The 21,424-nt window shown below is 37.8% G+C and overlaps 1 protein-coding gene across 2 annotated transcripts in view; it reads right to left on the bottom strand.

Moving 5' to 3' along the window:
• Positions 1-21,424, bottom strand: part of CHD7 (chromodomain helicase DNA binding protein 7) — a 156,256-nt gene that overhangs the window by 53,735 nt on the left and 81,097 nt on the right. For both annotated transcript variants that reach the window (XM_019548501.1, XM_019548510.1), the window contains 2 exons: positions 10,671-11,101; positions 1,211-1,346 (listed from right to left, as the gene is read on the bottom strand). In XM_019548501.1, coding sequence (XP_019404046.1) covers positions 1,211-1,346; positions 10,671-11,101 — 567 coding nt within the window. The remainder of the gene's footprint in view (positions 1-1,210; positions 1,347-10,670; positions 11,102-21,424) is intronic.

Here is a 21,424-nt window from a genome sequence, read left to right as displayed (position 1 = left end):
CGGACTAGATGATCTGCTCAGGTCCCTTCCGACCCTAGAAACTATGAAACTCCTCTTAAGGTATCTTTGCATCAGGAACACGTGCTAAATTCCCCCATTAACCAGGTTAAAAGGAGCACTTGGCATATAATTAAAAATGTACCAATAAGATATGCTAATGCCATACTCCTATATCCATGCTTCTGTTTCGGAGTACAATATCCCAAGATGATACTGTTTTAGAGGAGTGCTATCAGGAAAGTAACTATTGTTGGTTTTTAAAGTTAAATTCTTACATGTTACTTTTAAATCATACTAAATTCTCTGAGCTTTGCGGTGAAATGGAAGTCATGAACTGTGGCAGGCACTAAAGTAGTGGGGCCAAACTTTTTGATAGGTATGTCACAAATTGGCCCTACACCATTCCTGAGGGCCACTGATTCTCTTCCCCTGCTTCATCTGTTGCTATGATTTCTGCTGCCTGTCCCCTCCCCAACATGCAACACACAGAGACTACCTTTGCCACTTGTGGCACCCCTGCCACAAGTTGGCCACCCCTTCACTAAAGGACCACTCATTGGCAGCTTTTCCATTCTAGACTCTGTCTTTTTGGTGACATCACAGACTGCTATAGTCTTGGTATTGCTGTTGAGGGAAGCTACTTAAATTGTGAAGGGAACTTACTTGGGACTCTTGAAGTAGGTGACTTAACAGTCCTAGAGATCAAAGCCTTCTATCCACTAAACAAGCTATAGTATGTGCAGCAGCAACAGAAGCTGCCCCTACACTCATTCACTCTCTCTCTCCCCTTGGCCATGCTCATTCCTAACATACAGAGCTCACTGAGAAAAAAAGAACTAAACAAGCATCTCAAAGTTAGGTTACATAAAGGCTTTTCATTATAAATATAAAACAAGATTAGATAACCCAGACTCAAAATATAGTATGGGGACTGAAATTAAAAAAAAAAAAAAAATGTGCAAGTCACTGGTACGTATACAGAGCCGGCAAACTAGTAAAACAAAGATGCAAACCAGGAGAGTTTCTTTTATTAAACAATTTACCACTAGGATCTCCAATTCTCACCTTTCTTGGTATACTTCATCAGACAGCAAAGAAAAAATAGAAGCTTCTCTATAACAAAGGTGAAGTGGCTGTTTGTGTGTTACATACATATAAGATTACCAAGTGCTATACAATTAGGGTTTGAATATGAGAATGATGGTATTACCTGAACACCTGGATCATCGTCATCTTCATGAGGAGATGCTGGTGGTGTTCTTTCCAAATCGGAGTTTTCAGAACCTTCCTTTCCCTTGTTGACCTTTTTCTTCACAGCACTAGTTTCTGAGTCAGATTTCTTGTTACTAAAATTAAGATATATCTGATCAACGCTTGAGCCAAATGTATTTTAAGAAAAGTGTACTATGATATGGTCAAACAACAAAAACATTTTTATCATCAGTTTTTTCATTATTTTAATTCCTTTGCCTCATGCAAGGAACTAAAGTATATCAATGACTTCAGTCATTTTAACATAGTACCACACTTTCCTTGTCAAGGTCAATCTGCTGATCTGGCCTGTACTTAATCTTGGATGTACTGAGTAGCACACTTGGCAAGAGCCTGAAATGGAAGACTAAAATAAGAATCAGTCCAGCAGTCTAACCAGTAGTCGAACACCCTAATACACAGGAGGGAAGGTACCACATGAACTTTTCTTGAAACCAATGCAAGCCAAACAGTTAGCTGAGCTGAGCCAGAGGAATTTGCCAAAACCTCTGAATGAATGAGATCATCCTCCATTTTATACTGCACTTCCAATGTTGTTCCTCAGAAAACTAAGACAAGATAGCAGATTTCATTTCCAGTCTCAGAACCGATATCCCCACTCAGTCACTACAACCAAAATCTGCAGGTGTTGATTAATTTGTGCAGACACAATTAATTACATTTCATTTGGCCACCCCAGATTTGTACTGCCCATAATAGCCAGACAGATTATTTTCCCAAATTGCTCCATTTCCCCTTTATTCTCTGCCCATATATTCCAATGATTTTCCTTAAAAAGAAAAAAAATGCCAGTAGCCTACAAACCCAAACTAATATTCTGGAAGAAAAAGTTCCCCCCTTGAATTTTCAATCTCTAATTTTATTTAAAACACTGTCTAGGTATATAACATGTATTTAAAGCAACTAGCTAGCAAAGGAGGCATGCATCAAAACACAAGTTTAGATTAGAGACCCCATGTTCAAACTGAATACAAAGATCTGGAATATATATGTAATTTGACATATATAATGATATACATCACACTTGTAAAATGAAACAAGAATTGAAAACTGAGGAAAAGTTTTAAAGGAATTGTAAAATGTACTCCTCTCTGAAGCTTTATGTAAGTTTGTGGGTTGTTTTAGGTGCTCAACCAACCTCCTGACTCTTGCTTATTTGACAAACACTTTGGGTTGGTTGGTTTGTTTTTAGAGTTGCAAACGTTTTTGCTAAAACGTTCACAGAACATCTCTTAGCATAGAATTACATGTTGGTATTTGACAAATGAAACATTTAAACAGCCAAACCTTATTTCAGGCACTTCTGAACAGCGTCTTTTTTCAGTGCTGTTCCTCAGAAAACTAAGGAATATATATCTGAACCTGTTCCAAATCTTGCTTTTAGATTTTGGTTTTAAAAAAAGACAAAACCCTCCAAAAATCTTTGTAATTCTATACCCTGTGAACCTCCAAAACAAAAGTCAGCCTTAAACTTATTGTGATAAATAAGCATATTGAAATGAAAGCTCATTTGCAGAGCTAAAAAACTTAAAATGTAGTTATAGGATGTTTTGACTAGAGTTGTCTTTTCCCTCTCTTTAATGCATTTTACATGTAAAAACAATGTTCAAAAGATGTTTAATGTTTACATTTAAGCATACTTGGAGTTTTAAAAATACAGTTAAAAAAAAATCACAGCAAAATTCTAGGGCACAATAATATAGCTCAGATAAAACCCTGTCAGTGCTCTGAAAAGTTTGATTCAATTGAAGAGCCACATAAGACAAATCATTTAAAAAAAATAATAATAATCTACACAACAGTTCCCCTTCCAACCATCTTAGTGTGTATGCTACACATGGACAGAAGTCTCCCCTACTATGAGGCTCCATTTCCAGCATTTATTTCCGCTCTAACTGCCACAAATTATACAATACTACAGCTGAACACTGGGCCCCTTTCCTTTCATCTGCACGCCAAGAGCAATCAGATTACCCTGGTAACCAGCGGTCACATGACCAGCACCTGCTCTTTTGGCTGGATGCCACTGACTAAAGCCATCTGCTTCTCTCAATCAGCTTTCAAACATTCTCAACACCTGCGCTGCAGCGTTTTGTGGTTTCTTTTATCAAATCAGTGCAAAACTGCTTCCAAAACTTTACATATTTCTCAAATTTGTTTAAATCAAAGGTAAGCCTGTCAGGGATTTGAACCACTGCCAGGTAAAGTGAGTTGACAGGCTAGTGCTTTTCACTGGTGACCTCTATAAATCAGAGCAAAGCATACAATTAAATTTAGTAGTAGTTACTGTGCCCTGGGTGCACTATCACATATGAATAACAGGCTTAATGTCTTGAAGAATAACATAGCCTAGGTTTGATAAAATACCAATTTGCTGAAAGGCAGGAAAGTGCTAATGATTGTCTGTCTGCCCCTCCGAAGAATGCTCTATGGAATGTCCACAATTGTTTGAGTCATACAGCATCTCCAAGTGCTTATCACACAGAAAGATTCAGACAAAGAACTTGCAACCAAGTGAGGTACTTATAGGAGATCTAACTGCACAAAGATTCCTTTCTAAACTCTATCAGACCTTTCCCAGGTAGTAAAGATAGGGGATTTGAGCTAAACACCTTCATTTCTGCCTTTCATGACCTACGTGTACACGCTGTGCTTTAAACTACTAAATCTTGCAGGAACAGAGATATGTAACCAAGTACTTTCAGGCAGTATTTTAAACTGCCCTCTGGCAATATCAGTGCAATGCAAGTATACACACTAAGTTCTATGGATATAGGGAAATAATCTGAATCGGTCCACAGAGAATTTTTCTTCATTTCCTATGTTTAGCTTTAATGAACAAATAAAAACTTTTTAATTGCAATTTTAAAAACCTAGTGATCTAGAGCTTTCTTCACACAAAGGAAAAAGGGTTAAAAGAAAAAGCCACCGCAACAAGGCTCTACACTACATGAAGATTTGCATCCAGGTACTTCATGCTGTAGGACCAGTAGGATTAGACTTCACCTGGTAGGTCTGAACATCAGCTTCCTGCAGCTGTCGACAATTCGGCTTTGCTCTCTACTTTTGTTTAGAACTGCTAAGCAACCCTTAGAACCCCACTATAAGTACCTGGCTAAATATACTACACAAGTCAATCAAACAAAACCATTTGACATTTACGTAGTTAAGACAGAGGTAATTAAAATTAGTGGCTAATACAAATTTAGTTACATAAAATGTATTTTAGAAAACTAAACACCATAGGTGCTTGCATTTGTATGTTAAAACACCTACTACATACTTGATAGGTTTTTCCTAACTTTTCTGGAACACGTGGAAAGTACTGCAATAAAATGCAAGGTAATTGAATACAGACAAATTGTGTACTTCAGTCATAGCCACTACTTGGTTCCTAGCATCAAGTCATCAGCCTAGTGCAAATTAAATTTAAAAAAAATAAAACAAAGAACAGAAAACCACAATTTACTTCAAAAAAGCCTGTTTATGATAGATGTCACCAGATAGCTATATTGTTTGCAAGCTGGGTATCCAAAATGGACTGCTTGTTTTACATTCTTAATCCTTACACCAACACAGTCTGCTGTCCAAAGGGAATCACACTAGGACCACAACCCACAGAATGGCACAGGAAGAAAAAATAATACAGAAAAATGAGGGCATGGGAACAAAAAAAAAAGTAAGCAGGATAACAGGGAAAAAAGAAGAAAGAACTAAAAGTCTGAGACAAGAATGCAGTTCTACAAAACAGTGCTTTGTGTCAGTTTGACAACCAGCAGCCCAAAGGAGTTAGGTCAAGCATCTGGACCTGGGAAAGCTGAATCACCTCATTTAAAAGTATCAGAAAAGTGTCATCTTCCACAAGACTGAATGAGGAGGGCAACAGCTCTTCTCATATTTATATTGTTGGGTTTTTTACTCTGCTCTGGGGTAACAACCAGATATGTTAATTAGCATAATTTTAAAAGGGCCACCAGGGCATTGATTGCATGGATGCTTTTACAGTGGTCTAAAAAGTTCCCAAGATGAATAGCTCCAACCATTAAACAGCTCATCTTCCCCTCCCCCATTTAATTTCATTATCCTTCACACAAATTTTTGATACAAGGTCTGCATTAAAAGACAATACTCAACATAATATGCCCACCAACCTGCTCCTAACAAATAGACCTAACAGCCCACCATGCCCAGCAACTGAGTTCAGCTGCCCATTCCACCTGAACAGCAGAGCAGAGAAGTGGCAAACCAACTGGCCTTACCACATTCTCATTCTCCGATATCCTCAAGAACATCAAATGATCCTTGCAACCGGTTTTCTGTGATTGTACTTCAAGGTAGAACTACAAGCAGGCAAAATGGAGACCCAAAATGGAGAACCCTCAGTTTTGGTGGGAATGGGAGAAGAAAATGTTTGCTTTTATCCTCTGTTGATGAGAAGATGTTGCACTACCATTTCCCATTCCAGCAGCTTTCATGTGCAGGTGCTGGGGGCACAGGAGGAGTGGAACTTAATCTCAGAAAGCAGCAAGAAAGATGCACACAATTCAACATTTAAGGTGTTACAAAAGATGGTGATCCCCCAGCAAGCTATGAGAAGCTCAGAGTATAGAAAACTCAAAAGATTCGTTTAATGCACCCAGCTGGAGGCTGTTCTCATTTTTGTTATAGTTTGTTTAAAAGGTTTAGACTTCCCCCTAGCAGACAGGCAGTAGGATAAAATACATATATGAAACACCCTGTACTCCAAGTTCTCTTGACATACAGCTTTTCCAGGCAGTACAAATGCAAATGAGTCAGGAATCCATTTGCTCCTTTTCAGACATAATTTATCAATTGTACCTGTGCTCACCAAAGTCATTCACCCTACAGTTTTGAACCATGTTTCAAATGGATCAAGAAAACAACTAGATAGATGGCACAAAATCTTACAGGATCTCTTTAAGGAAAGCTGCATGGATCTAGGCTAAAAACACTGGACAACATAAAAAGATACATTTCTTATTTCTTCTCCTTCCTCAAACTAAAGGGAGTTTTCCTCTCAGAGGTAAGAAACTTTCTTACAACTCCTCTAAAATACTGCAACTGAAGAACTTTCTCCAGTCTGGGGTGAAGTGATGTAGTGTGAAGACTCCTCTAGAATAACCTAAGTCTTTTCAGAGATTTATACAGTTCATATGTAATAAATAAACAAACAAACTGAAGGAGGGAGAAAAACTTATTTTCAGCCTGGTAGCTCAGCAAGTTATTGATAGAGAAACAGGTAGCAGAGTTCAGCTTTGATGCTGCACATAATTCTTGGTGCGGGTATTTAATTCCATGAAGCAGACTTCTGTTTTGTCATCTGCAGTTTTATTTGTAGTAAAGTATGTGCAAACTCTCCACAGTGCTCCCTTTAACTCCATTTCTTCCAGCTGCCATTTGCACATCTTTTTCTATTGCTGTTAGGGCCATGCTATTCCAAGTTTCATTACATCCAGCTAATGGATAGACTAGCTTTCCAAAGACACCAACTCTACAGTGAAGTTTGTTAGCAAAGTGTTTTGAAGTTCACTACATTTCTGTGGTGTTATTATACCAGAAGTACTATCATGTAAATTTCTGTTGTCCTATCTCTTTGTTCACCTCTGCCAAGTCAGTGAGGCAGGTGATACATTTCTATGAGGCTTGTCCCAAACTAAAGGGAGAGTATTCTTTTTTAATAAAACACTTCCATGGTCAATACAAGGATCGTGCCATCTTATTAAAAATATACACTTTAATTAAAATAATCTGGCACTTTGTATATTTCATCATTTTATACTTGAATGCAATTCACATTTTTCCTGTCCTTTTGGTTTGAGTGGGGTGAAGGGTTGTTTTATTTTTGATTTCCTCTTGTACTACTTGAATCAACTTTTATGATGGATTCAGAAAGGAACTACCTTATTTCCTGAGATTATGTACATACCCACATCTTTCTGCGGTCTTTTCGATCATTTCTTCCATCCCTTAGAAAAATGGATTTTAATATCCAGTCAAGTTAGCTTATTATATGATGAAAATAACCAATATCACATTAGCATTTTATAACACAAAACCACCAATAATGATACTCAATGCTCAGAATCAAACTACTGTAGAACTATAAACACTAGTGCTAAAGTAATCCAAACACTTTGTTACTTGTACCACCACAAATTCTGTCTACATGATTGTGCAATTCAGAATTTACATTTAGTTGCATACATTTTGGACATCTCTGATATTGTGCTGTTACGTCCTTCCTAGTGACAGCACCATGAAATCGTCACATCTCAATGACGATTCCTTTGAGCAGAGGAAATACTGACCAACAGATTAATAGTTCAGGGGTTAGTTCCTGTTAAAATCCTGGCTCAGTTATCTATAAGTCACTAGGCAGATTCTTCAATATGTGGTATTGCCTCACAATCACAGGCCAAAGTACTTCGACAGAAGTTATATTCTTTAGCAACATGTCCCCCAGTAAATCACCAGATCTATCTTCCTTATAAATCTGCTTGAGTACATGGGTTGGAAAGATGACTTCCAATGGCAAGTCAAGTCTGTGACTATGAACATACTCTTTTCCTAAGCCATACATAAGCAAGTCCTAGTGGCTATTAATATTCCCCAGTTCACGTTTCTCACAGAACAGAAAGTGACATGTAGTAACTAAGAGACGTATCAATGATTTAAACTCTTTAGTTACATAAGGCATGTCTACACATACTACTAATGGGCAGCAAACTGCAGAGCTTACTGCTCCACAGTTTATTGTTCCCAGGTGCATGGTTTACACGCGTGCCCAGAGCAGGGCACACTGAGTCTGGTCATAGCAGTCCCGGCTGGCAGGGCATTCATGGGGTCAGCCTGCCAGCCCAGGGCTGTTTCGACTGGGCTCAATGTGCTGCAGAGGGACTGACTGGGGCACAAGGTGCTTCAGTGCAGGTCTGGCCAGCAGGCAGCCCCAACACTGAAGCACCCTCACGCACCAACCAGCCGGCTCAGTGTCTACTCATGCGCTGCTGCGCACAAAAAAAACTGCAGCAGGGTAGGATTTGTACTTACAAGTCCTACCCTGCTGCAGAGTTTATTAGTTTCATGCACCCTAATAAGGGCGCACATGTAGATGCTAGGATGTTTACTGCAGTTAATTGGTCAACTGTGCAGTACATCTTGAGCAGAAGGTTGCAAGAGAAGAGAGAACAAAGCCTCTCCTTTACACATTTAAGAGCAACAATATGTTCTGTGGAAGGAAAAGCCATTTTCCCACCACCATAGTCATGTCCCATTACTTAGGCTTGGGGTGACCTGCAAGGCTTTGCTAGATATAGCTATGCAGAGTCTGATAGATTCTGCAGTCTGGTGTGAATCACAATTAATAGAAACCTAAAAATCATGGGCAACTGGTGCCTCCCAAGTCTGGGGGGGGCACCAGATCACCAATTGGGGGGGGGAAGGGAGGGTGTCCCCCAGAGGCTGATCACCAAGCCAGGAGTGAAACTGGAAGTGCACTTCCACTGGCACTTACAGTTTCACAGCTGGCTTTCCAGGGGGTGCATGGCCAAATCTCACCCTCTACACGTCTCCAATGCTAAAATTTATTTTTTTTAAATGAATTCTTGTTAACCTTAGTATTTGTTAAATAATATTAATAGCATTCAATTGACAAGTTGTGCAGTTAAGGTGTACTTTTAGATAAAATCTCGTGTCTTCCTCTTCTGATGCAAAAGCTGCTGTTAGGAATGTGTTATGCAAGAGGTCAAAATAAAAGATCAACACTCCCCTTCTGGTTTTAAAAATCTATGAATGTTTTCCCCCACACAAACAATTAACCTACTTAGGTAGCTGAGAAAAGTATTGTTTCTAAAAACATAATAGTTTGAGATCTGCTTTAAATCCAACACATACATTCAAGTAGAATCTACTGTATGCTGTAACTAGAATGTTACTGTTTGTATAAACTGATCAGTAGATTTCAACAATCCGGAACATAACATAAATATTTATTTTTGCCTCATTATATAAGCAGATACAACCAGCAAGTTTACACAGATTCTTCAATAAGTACTTCCTCTGCTTTCTGTCCAGAGAAACTATCCCCCTTATTAAAAGAAACAGTCATATCTTGCTACTTGAGCTTCATGTACCCATAAAGCTGTATCAACATATTAAGCAGTAGTCTAACTTTGTAGAATACACACAAAGCTGATTTGTTAATTGCAATTTTTAAAGCCCTAATACAAGTCACAAACTGATTCAGATTAACCAGGTCTGGCTGTGCTTCCATCTGGAAGTTATATTTTCTAACGTTGGCCACATCTTGAAAAACAGATTCAGATGTTTGGAACAGGTTCAGAACAGTTGTAAGAAATTTTAAAGTACAAATGAAAAAAATCAGTTTTAATGCTTTTCTCCTTCTTAGTTCTCCTTTCCGAAAGAACATTTGTATTCTTACTTGCATGTGTCTGTATGTGAATGAGATGCTTTGGAACCCCAGGTTCTTGTTACTTATAAACACACCATACATACGCCTGTATATCTACCATTTGATCTCCCTCATGCTGCCTAGTAAGATTTTAACTTTGCCTCTTACAAAAATATCACAATAACAGAGTGAGATACTTAATTTTTCTGTTCCAACTCATAAAACAGGGTTGCGAGATCAGATCAACAAAGGTTTGCTTTGTTTTGGTGGGAAGGGGAGGTTTGGTATTAGAGATTTTTTTTTCTTTTACTTAGGAGCTCAACTTTTTACTAAAATAATCTAATCAAATAATTAATGTGAATATAGTTATATAGAAATGCCATATAGTTTATGGGACATGGTATATACTACTATCCCAGTATAAATGTGTCCATATGAAGGTGCTATACCATTTTAGCTATGCAGGCACAATTCATTGCTAGAAGTGGCACATCTAGACAAGGCCTTAGTAAAAATACTTCTTTAGACCCACCTCCCCATTTAAGTTAAGCTTGTGTTACTGCTGATAACAGAGGTTGGTAACCTCTGTTTAAGTGTGATCCTAATGTGACTGAATTTCTTAATGCTCGAATTAGAATGACAAACATCACTGATGGTAATAAAAAGGAGTCAGTTAAAAATCCAGTAGATCCAGTGATTCTGAAGTGTTAAAAAAGCAAAATCAACTACATGGACTTTGACCTCTCCACCTCATTTAAATTAATTACAAATCAATAAATCAGGAATCTGAACAAACATATCTGGAAATTCCTCAGCAATATCAAAGTAGATAACTGCAAGCCAAGAAAATGGGATTTTTTTCCCTTTCTTCTTTCAGTATGGATTTTTAAAACCCCACAGATATATATAGTACATTATTTTTGCTTGAATGCAAACCCACAACACACTGCAAAGATATTTTCTGACATACCTTGTCTTTTTGCTGGTCTTGGGTTTTGGTGTGGCATTTTTTGCTTTCTTTTCCTTTGGCTCTTTGGGGGTCTTAGGGGTTTTGGGGGTCTTGGGTTCCTTCGGCTCCTTCTTTTCCTTGGGTTCCTTAGGATCCTTCGGCTCTTTTTTTGCCTTGGGCTTCTTCTTTTTCTTTTTTTCTTCCTGTGAGCAATCTGCTGAGTTCCTGGTTAGATCCTGGCTGTCAAGCCCACTAGGAAAATCTTCCTTACCAAAACCTTTACTGGGACCCTCTGCAACAATGTGATTATTTTTCTTTTTCTTCTTCTTTTGCTGTGGCTGCTGCTCAATTGATGGCAGATAATCATCGCTTTTCACTAGCTGGGTATTCGGTCCACTAACCTGAGTCATATCCGGCACTGGTTTCTCTAAAAAGGGTTCCGATGGAGAATGCTAAGAAATAGAAATAGATATTAAATTAGTAATTCATAATGAAGAAAATCTCTGATCTCTTTAAGACTGCTTGCTTAAAAAGAGAATTTGTTGAGTTACTTTGGGGTAAGGGGTCATGAGGGAGACAGGAAAACAGAAGTTAACTTGCACCATTTCAGAACAATACTATACAGTGAAATACAAGTATTCCTACTCTGTGATTAACACTGTAGCAGGATAGTTTTAAAGTATCATCTATAGCAAATACAAAATTAAAATGAGATACAAACCCACAAAAAATCCAACATGTGAAAGTAAAAGTAAAAAAATAAAGATGCCCAATTCAAGATTTTTCTATATTCTGGTAAAAAAAATTTTTAATGTAATCTGGGTCAAGTAATTTTTAGCTATATGGACTGTGTGTTATCTGGGAACAATTGTTAAGGTTCACTTCTATATATACAATAGGAAAATTAAAAGGGCATAGGAATAGGGCAAATTTGTACTAGTACAGGAATGACAGTCATCATCTCTGTCAACACACCAGGGACTGGACAGGGGACCTCTTCAGAGTCTGAACGGTGAGCTGTTACAGTTCAAGCTAAAGAATCAAAACCAATAGCTAGGGCTATAACAAGTTTGTATCCTCTGGACAGAGCACAGCACAGTGAAGAACCTAAAACAAATGCAAGTGAATTACACATGCATCCATGCTAAGCATTCAGTTTCAAGCACACACACTGCACTATGTTCCTGCCCAAAAACATTGATGCACCTATGCACTGATGCACATATCCCAGAGTTCCTAGAATCAAGTGTACAAGCTCTCTTTGCAACCACACTCATTTTCAGTTCGGTTTCACTGAATACTTCAAATGGTGCTGTCCCACAGGTGTCTATTTTAACAAACAGCAGCTGGATGTTGATAGTGCCCTCATCCCACTGCTTTAACCTTGCCCTGTGAGGGTGTTCTTGTGGGTTTTGTAAGCATATTGTGCCTGGTAGTTGTGCAAGAAAAAGTAGCTCATGCAGTTTTAGGAACAGATTAGATAAAAACTTGTATGGGATGCTTTCGATGAAGATGATCCTGCCTTGAACAGGAGGTTATGACCTCCTGAGACCTACTTTTCCTAGATCTTTACACTAGCAAGGAACATTCAGTCCAGATGCTCAGTCATGTTCTGCACTCAATCCAGATGCTGTGGCAGACTCAGTAACTTCCATCTACTCACTGTCTGCTAACAGGGACTTCAACTTAAATAGCCCAAAACTTGCATGATACTGTCTAAGATGTTAGGTGCCCTATTACTATTTTTATCATGTGTAAAATTGCATACTTTGTTGTGCAGCTTGCCTTATTTTCTTTTATTTAATTAAACTGTTTCTTGGTTTTCTCTCTCCTGAGGAGGGGGAATGAGATAAAAGGCCAAATTCCAGACAACGGAGATCTCCATTCCAGCTTCCACTTCTCCATGCCAATCTAACATTTTATCTGGTCAATGGGGCTTCCCAGATGTCCAGAAATTTGGCAGCAGGGAAATGGCAATTGCTTACCACCATTCCCCCACAACCAAGTGTTCAGACCCAGAAAGACCCTTGCGGGCTATGGTCTGGATCTGGTCTACAGGCTGGGGGTTGAGCACCCCTGGACTAATGTATGTGTATAATATGGGTAAATGTGCATCCAAGCAGCGCTGTTTTATTTATTATGCATGCACTGCAGCTTTTCAGCAGCTGTCCCCTTAATGGCCTACCAGTGCTGCGATTTCACCAGTGACAACAACAGCTGAAACACTAGAGTAGACCTGTGAAGGCAGCTTTCCCACAGCATAGACATCCAGTAATATACCCAGTATACAATTAACATTGCTACCAGTGGAACTGTGCTCTTGCACATTTTCAATAGAAGCTGAAAATTCCTGTCACAGATTAAACCCCCACAAGTAATGGTAATAAATGCTTCCATTACATAAGCAACAACAGCAAACCCACAGTATACCACTTTCTTTCAACTCCTCAGGAAAACCTTGAACAACAGTAACTAGGCAATGAAGCTCTTTCTGAAGAGATGGGGAGAAGACTGGACTGGAAGATGGAAGATCTGTGTTGTATTTTTGCATAAGTCAGTGACTATACAACTCAGGGACAATTCACCTTTCATTTGTGTTTCTATTTCCTTTGACACCTGTCTCTAATAAACTCTTCATAAATGTTTGTACAATGTTCCAATGCTCCAATATTCCCTATGATCTCTAGGTTCTATTACAACTATTAAATTGAAAGAAGGATTTTGTGTTACAGTACAAAGAGGGTGGAGGGAGAAATGGGAGACAAAAATAAATTATATAATTTCCTTCCTGTCTTGAGAGAAAATTCAGGGGGATGGCATGAAATTTAAAACACTTTAGAAGTCAACTGCACAAAGATTGGCATGTCTAAGCATAGTCCAGACCTGAGATCCAGTTTCCTGCTTCTAAAAGACCAACAACATGGCAGATACATCTGAAAATGGGAAAGCAACCTGAAAATACAATTACATAGCAGTAAGTTTTCTCCCACTGGACGATTACCTTAACCATCTTTGAAACTGGCTTCAGCCCTGAACTCCAAAACAACCCAAGTTCACAATTACTATAATTAGATATTCTTATGATTAGGGGTCTACTTAACTTGAGGCAAGACAAAGCCATTTTCACAGCTTGGTTGCAGCATGAAGAGCTTATTTTGCGGGCATTTCCTGACAGCCCCACCCTTTGCTACTGATCAGTGGAAGGGCACTGGCATTGCATTTAACTTCTTATAAGATGGCGCTGAAAAGCTTTCACGTCACTGACTGGCGCTTTCACTTAGTCTGTCAATAGCAGACAGTAACTCTAAGTCACAGGATCTATGGCTGCAGCGATTGTCCTGCTATTGCGGTAAGCACTGGGACATTCTAAAACAGTGTATTATAGTATGTTGGGTAGATTTTTGGTTGATTTTGTGGGAAGTTGTGGCCAAAGCAATATTTCCTGGCAACTGCAGACAACACAATTTTTTGCGGTTTCCACACAAATTGACATACCACAAATTAAGTAGACTTCTACTTATTATCAACCAATCTTTCGAAACCTTTCTGAATTTTTGGTTTTACTGACACGGAGTCAATGAGTTCCACAGTTTAAACCACATGGTGTGTGAAAATAAATGTTTCCTTTCATCAGTTTTAAATTCGCCGTCTGAATTCTTTAATTCAGTTTTGAATGTCTCCTTGGTTTTGTTTGAGACAGAGAATAGATTGACCTTCCCATCTCATTTGCTTTTACATATCTGTCCCCTATTCCATCTTATTTCTCTCCTTTTAAAAAAGATATACCTCCTACTTGTTACACAGCACATTTACCCATACCTGTCAAAGAATAAATTTTAATGTTATTGATATTCATGGGATATTTTTCCATGAAAATTATTTTCATTACCCTTCTCCGAACCCCTTCTACTTCTGCAAAATTCTTTGAGATGGAGCAACCATGCCATACTGCACACAGCATTCCAGATGAGACATCCCTTCCAGTTACATAATAGCATTATAAGACTCTCCATAACATTCTCCATTCCATTCCTTTTCCAACCCAAAATCTTACTGGCTTATTTTTTCAAACTGCAGATGCACAGAGAGTCAAAATTGTCACTTAACTGTGCAAAGCAACATCTCAGTCCCTTTCCTGAGCTGAAACAGTTAATTTAGAACCCTGTCAATTAGCTGAGTTAGCTTCAACTGCAAGGTATAGAAGTAGTTTTAATATCCCCTCTACCATGTGTTGCAGTTAGGTGTTTTGGTAGGCACCCCCTGCCTTTTACTTTCCTAGCAAATTGAGCCAAAGCAGATGGTCCAGGATTCTCTAAAAGATCTGACCTTTCAATATCGCTACCGTGAACTTGGCTCCTTAAAAAAAGGAAGATGACTCAGTCTGGATAGCACTGAAGATGCCCAAGTAGTTGAAATTAGCTCTCATATGTCCTTATGCTCTCATATTCTTATGCCATTTCACTGCATTTTTGCACCATTCTTGATCTGCAGAATTAAAATCTATCAAGTCACTTCTATTTGTAGGTACTCACATACCACTGCCAGCATTTAGGTTTACTTTACTTAATAGAACATGTTTAAAAACTGTTATTTGAATGGAAATTACTTTTAAAGAATCATTTCTATTGGTCTTGATATTTTGCAGGAGCTGTTTATAAAGGACCTACCCTTCATGGCCAAATTAGGTCCTAACTGCAACCCTCTTTATCCTTAAAGCCATGGAAAGGGTTAAGATTGCAGTCACAATTTTAACTTTCCAACTTCACATCAAGACATTAAGATTAGTTGTCGCATCTTACTCATGACTTATTACACACTTAAAAACCACAATGAACTTAGTTCCTAATATATCAACATAGATATTCAGGTTTGTTACTCTACTGCAGAAAGCTCTTGCACAAGAATAATTCACTCACTTGGCATTAGAAGGTATGTAATCTATACATGACATAGAAGTACCATGTATGACAATGGAAACCAATCTTTTTAGAAAAAAAGTTTCACTTCCTATTCCTGAGATCAAATTGCATGAATTAAAAAAAGCCATCCCAGTTCAAATAAAATACCTGACATTTAAATATTTTGTATTAGAAGATATAATTAACCACAAAAGTATTCATTAATAGAACAGCCAGCCCTAGGTCTGCCCTAATTAGTTCTCATTTATTTTTGTCCCAAATGGAAAAAAAAAATAAAACATATTATCGTCATCCAATTATGCTTTCTTTCAGTTTTGTATTCTATAATTTGTTACTTAGTTATGATCCTGTACATTTTATACTTTTCTTTTCCAAGTAGATATGACAAAAGCTAATTTTTGGACACAGTTTATCATTGTTTTTGCACTTTTTAAAAAACTGTATATTCCTAACTGACAGCCCCACATTGCTCCCTAGTGTGAAGCTGTGTAGGAGCAACATAAACCTAGTAGGAGACAGAGATTGGAAGCGGTCTGAAAGATACATTTCTCTACTCTGTAACAGTTGCCTGCCATTTCTTAAGAGGGGAGGATATGGGAGGGAAGACAAGGAAGCAGGGCAGGCTTTGACTGGTAAATATTAGTTTAAGTTTACCACAGGGAATTATTTCAAATAGTACTACTTTTTAAATCTACACAGGATTAACTCTAGTTACAGGGTCACAGTTTCTAATGAGATAACCCCATTTTCTATTTACAAAATTCACAGATACAGATTTTAACAAAAAAATTGAAAAAAAAATCCCACACTATCTTTATACTATAACATACAACTCATTTTTCCTGCTGCTTTTAGTAATAAATGGAGCCATAATTTAGCAGGTTGATACAGAATTTAATCTTCCACAGGGAAGAACCCAGTAAAGATTAAACACAAAATGGGCATTAATCCTGTTTGATATGCGGCAGAATTATTTTTGGTATTATCTGAAACAAGGTGAAAAAGGTGCTCAGAAATATTGGAGTGTTTACTAGACCCACATCTCCTTAAATCTTTTAGAGAAAAGCTGTTTTTGTAAACATTTAACAAAGAACAGATGGCCTGTTTTAATCATGTGAAAAAAAACCTGGAGCTCACATTAATACTCCTACAACAGACTACTGGGTCTAGTCACCTCCCTAACCAACAACATGGTACAGTCTTCAGTAATACCATTTAATTTTACAATGGACATTTTCTCATCAATACCCACTGCTTGACAGTTAATCAATGCTATTAACATGCGGTATCAATGTGCAGGACACTCCTAAAAACATCTTGTATAAAAGAGCAAATGTGGAGACTGTCAAGTCTTCCAAAACATGCTTCGCACAAATGATTACTTTCTGGAATAACCTGTAGCTCAACAGGTTACTTTTGGTGCCAATATTTTTTTGTAAAAAATTAAAAACTAGCCACGCTTCAATGAATTTCATATTGAAAATATGGCATTCAAGAAATGTCTTTCAACACGTAACATCCCTCTGGAGAGGATATTTATTTTTAATTTGCAGAGACACATAAAACTGTGAAGATTCAATACATTAAAAACAAAGACGGCTGCACTTCATGGATGTTTACACATTTAGATTCAAATTCATTTTCCACTGCTCAAAAAGATAGATGGCTCAAATGAGGCCTGTTATGTAAAGTAGCAAGATGGACAGGATATAGAATTAATCCAATGAGGGTTAATGTCGGGGGAGGGGAGTTAAGGAGGAAAGACTCTTTTTGTTGCTTGAACAAAATTGAACCAGCATGAACTACACTTAAGGTCTAGTAGCAAATGAGTGTCAGCTCCGCAAAAAGACAAGAATCTCAAGCCATTACTGGGTTTTACAGTTCTGAAATCAGAACAGCAAAGCATGACTCAGCTAGCATATTCTGCCAAATATAAATAACAACTTAAAAATTACTACTAGTATTACAGCTGTGAAAACCTATTCTAACGTACATTCGGTGCATTCCCAAACTACCTGCATCTTTGAACACTCCAAATCAGACTTACTGCAATCACATTTTATTTAAAGTTTCCAGAATCTCAGTTTGTTAACAGTGTTATATAATAGGAGAGTAAATGCCCAGTTAGTCCGTTTTGGTTCTGAAATCTCAACTGCGCCCAACACTGTCCCCTAATTCATGGAATAACTGATCCAGATGCAACTTTTTTTTTTAGTTTAGGCAAGTGCTTTAGTGAATACTTTCCTGTCAGAAGTATGAATCTGTAAAGTTTTATCTCCATCTAAAATGATTAGAAAAGGAGCAAACAGCAGTAGTGACTGAAGACTGAGACCGTTTTAGAAAGGGGAAAGGAAGAGCAAGGTATTAGAAAGGAGATAGCTGCCACATACCTAGAAAACAGAGCTTTGCATAATGCTTTGGAGGTCAATCCATCCCACGCTCGAGCTACATGGCAAGGTCATCAGAGAGATAAAACTCTCTCACATAGAATACGCCCCCCCCCCGCCTGAATCCTTTCATTAGCTTCTCAACTCTTACTGCATTAAATGCAAGCTCCTAATCTTCACCTACCTCTATAACACGGAGCATGGCTTTTTCCCTGCATACCTTCTCATTTCCCCTAACTCTGGTATGCACTCCACAGGTACTACCTACAACTTCCTCCCTGCTCTTTTTAGCCTTGAAAAACTCTTGGCATCTGCACTTCTATCACACTGTTCACTAGATCTGGGAAATTTGCCTCGTCTATACTAGCAGAAATAGTACCTGCAATAGTACTGGTAGTATCAGTAAAACACTAGGGTAGACAGACTGCTGCTGTGCCACAAAAGCCTCAATCCGTTACTCCTACGGCCGCACCAGTTCTGGAATGTAGGTAAAAGGTTTTCTACTGTAGAAGCAGCTTCATGATCTCCCTTAAGCATGTTATTTCTTTAAACTGCTCTTCACAGCTACCTCTAGCACTTTTTCCATCCATCTCAATGATGAGAATGCTTTTCTAACCTTCAAACTACTGTCTTTTAACCAATTTAAACTGTAAGGTCTTTGGGTAGTGCTATTTAGACTCCACAGCTTGTAAATACTAAGCAGCAATAGAGTATCCTGTACCATCAAGTACAGGGTAGGTACCATGGAGATAGTTACTACTAAAATATTTAAAACACCTTGGCATGAAAAACATTTGATATTATTAAATACACCCATGTTTAAAAGGGTCACATTTACAAAACAGAGAAAGACAAAACTTTTTTTTTCTTAGAAAGAACATTTTTTCTCAAATACACACACACACACTTTAAAAGAAGAAAGTACTAAAAACTGTTTGTACAAGCACTGATGCTCTTCGTACTTCTTTTCTCTGAGCCATTATAGCAAATTTTTGTCTACCCTCCAAACCTGCCCAAGACTAGCAGAGTTTATTCAGATAAAAAAATTATGGGAGGAAGTAAAACTGAAATAGAAAAAATGCTGACAATGTACTCTAACATACTGCAGTTACACTAGGAAAAAAATAGGAATTTGAAGTTGGCTGGATCCGATGACCTGTAAGGTCCCTTCCGGGCCCTAACAACTATGAAATGTCCTGATGATCAGTTGAGAATTATTGAGAGAGTCAAATCTTTGGTGTTGGAGCCAGGAAACCACAAGATGCATACATTCACTCACTCATTTATTGGTGAAGATATTACTCAGTCATGGTTTAAAGACAAGGTAGCCTCAATAAATTACAGTGGTACATGACAAAACAAAAAAGTTGGTAATGCACCCATTATTCTTCCTACTGGTTGCCAGTAGAGTCAAAGAAATAAATTACATTAACTAATGCCTACCCAAACAAACAAGTATCCTGTTATATTTTATAGAATAGTTGCTATTGGTAAGTGTTTTGATGCTTGCCTGGAGTAAGAGGAAAGTTACCTAAATTGTATTCTGTGAAGCAGTGGTAGACTGCTGAGCAGTGAGCACTTAATGATGGTTCATTAACAGCTGACTTGCCACATGACATTGGCACTCCTTGTTTGCTGATGAGAGGATAAGAATTAGTAGGGTCAACTCTCAAAAAGGACAAAAACTTGCCACACCACAGATAGCCAACTACCATTTTTTTAAATTTCTTTTTCCCATAAGCAGGTGCTGCAGCAGTGATTTTACACACGTGCAAATGGGATATTCTGTGTTCAGTCCACAAGACTGCTTGATATCATTCATTTTGCTAAGTGATCAACAATACGAAAGCATTAAGGACTCTTGAAATACATAATAGTGGAAGATCACTGCTAAAGAAGTGAGACTGAATTCTATAAACCTTATCAATACACATCATGACTGACATACAAGTACTGAACTCGCAGCACCAATCCCAGCTCACCATCCCATCCACCAAATTCAACAATAAATGTATTTTTCTCACACCTAGCCTACAGTCAGTCACTTCAAGACAAATCCCTGATGGTCCCAGACAGAATGACAGAACAGATGCATTTTGGTTGTCGGAGGGTAAGATGTACAAATATACAAACATATTGATGAAATTTTACTCAAGACCTTTACATATGTTTGCCTGAAGGCATCATATGCACATTAAGCAACAGGAGGTTAAAGGATGGGCACGTTAAAAGCAGTCTGATGTAAAACTAGTCCATTATTACTTTTTACCTCAAATTTCTTTCAAGTATGACTTACACCTACACTGTATGTTTAAAAATATCATTTTCCTTATAAGGTAAGCCAGATTTTTTTGCTGCTCCAACAAAGTAATAAAAAAGAAGGTTAGCACTCCAAGAAAACTCCGTCAGTTCAGACAACATCCATGAACTCTAGGTATTTTATTCTCAACTTAATTTACAACTGAAATTATCCAACTCCTATTAGGTAATGAAAGTCATCTGTGTGAGATTTCATCCAGAAAAATTGAGAAGAGGACCCCATCTATTCCACTTGATGCATGATTGTTTTTTAAAACCATTTAGTATTGGTATTTAGATGTACAATTCCTCTGACCAATAACTGAACATTTTATAGTAAACTAAAGCTAAATTCTTTATCCTATACTTGCCATATATTGTTCCATTATAGCATAGAAAAGTCAGAATGTTCTTTCATCAGAGCTACTTGCTCTTCTCCCTCCTCACTTGTCCTGTCTAAACAGGGTCACTGTTGCAGATCTTGGCTGTCCACTGGCTTCAGGTCATGTGTATCTTTGTCTTCCAACTCCTCTCTCTTGTCCCTCTCCATCTCATCTTCAGTCTTCCTCTTCCCTTTCTCCCTGGTAGTACCATTCTGGTAACTTCTTTTCCCCATGTATTCTCATCATAGCCACTTTTTGAAGCAAGAAAGCTCCTTGGGAAAGATTAGAATTGCATTGTTGGGTTTTTTTTTCACATTCCTCTCCATCTCCCCAATGTAAAAATATGTTCTTCCAAAGTAAGTACTAACTTTCTAGTGTGCAAAAATGCAGTCCGTTTTAGAGGAGAAAGTTTTCAGCATCACATTCATAGTTTTGACAAAATACTGCAGTCCCATCCCAGGTTTCCTGGATTTTTCTTTTAGGAACTAACAATATTGACTTGATATGCTCAACAGTTTTACAGGCAAGCTATTGTAATAAATATCTTCTAGGCCCACACCTGTAAAACAGGAATATTACCTACTTGACTGATATATTGTGACGTTCTCTCTTTAAACCGTTTTGAAATATTTAAATGAAAGATATTTTAATATTAAATGCTTGACTATAGATTGTGTTAATTAAAAAGCTTCAAAATTTCATTAATAGAAAATGATACCATTCACAATTGAGATTATGGAATAACAGATGATTGATACTAGGATTTTATTCAGCTTATCTGAATTTTT

This window comes from Crocodylus porosus, unplaced genomic scaffold, assembly GCF_001723895.1.
Source record: "Crocodylus porosus isolate Cpor-Errol unplaced genomic scaffold, CroPor_comp1, whole genome shotgun sequence".
Lineage (NCBI taxonomy): Eukaryota > Metazoa > Chordata > Crocodylia > Crocodylidae > Crocodylus > Crocodylus porosus.
Note: the sequence above shows the minus strand (reverse complement) of the source record. Positions and strands in the feature narration are given on the sequence as shown.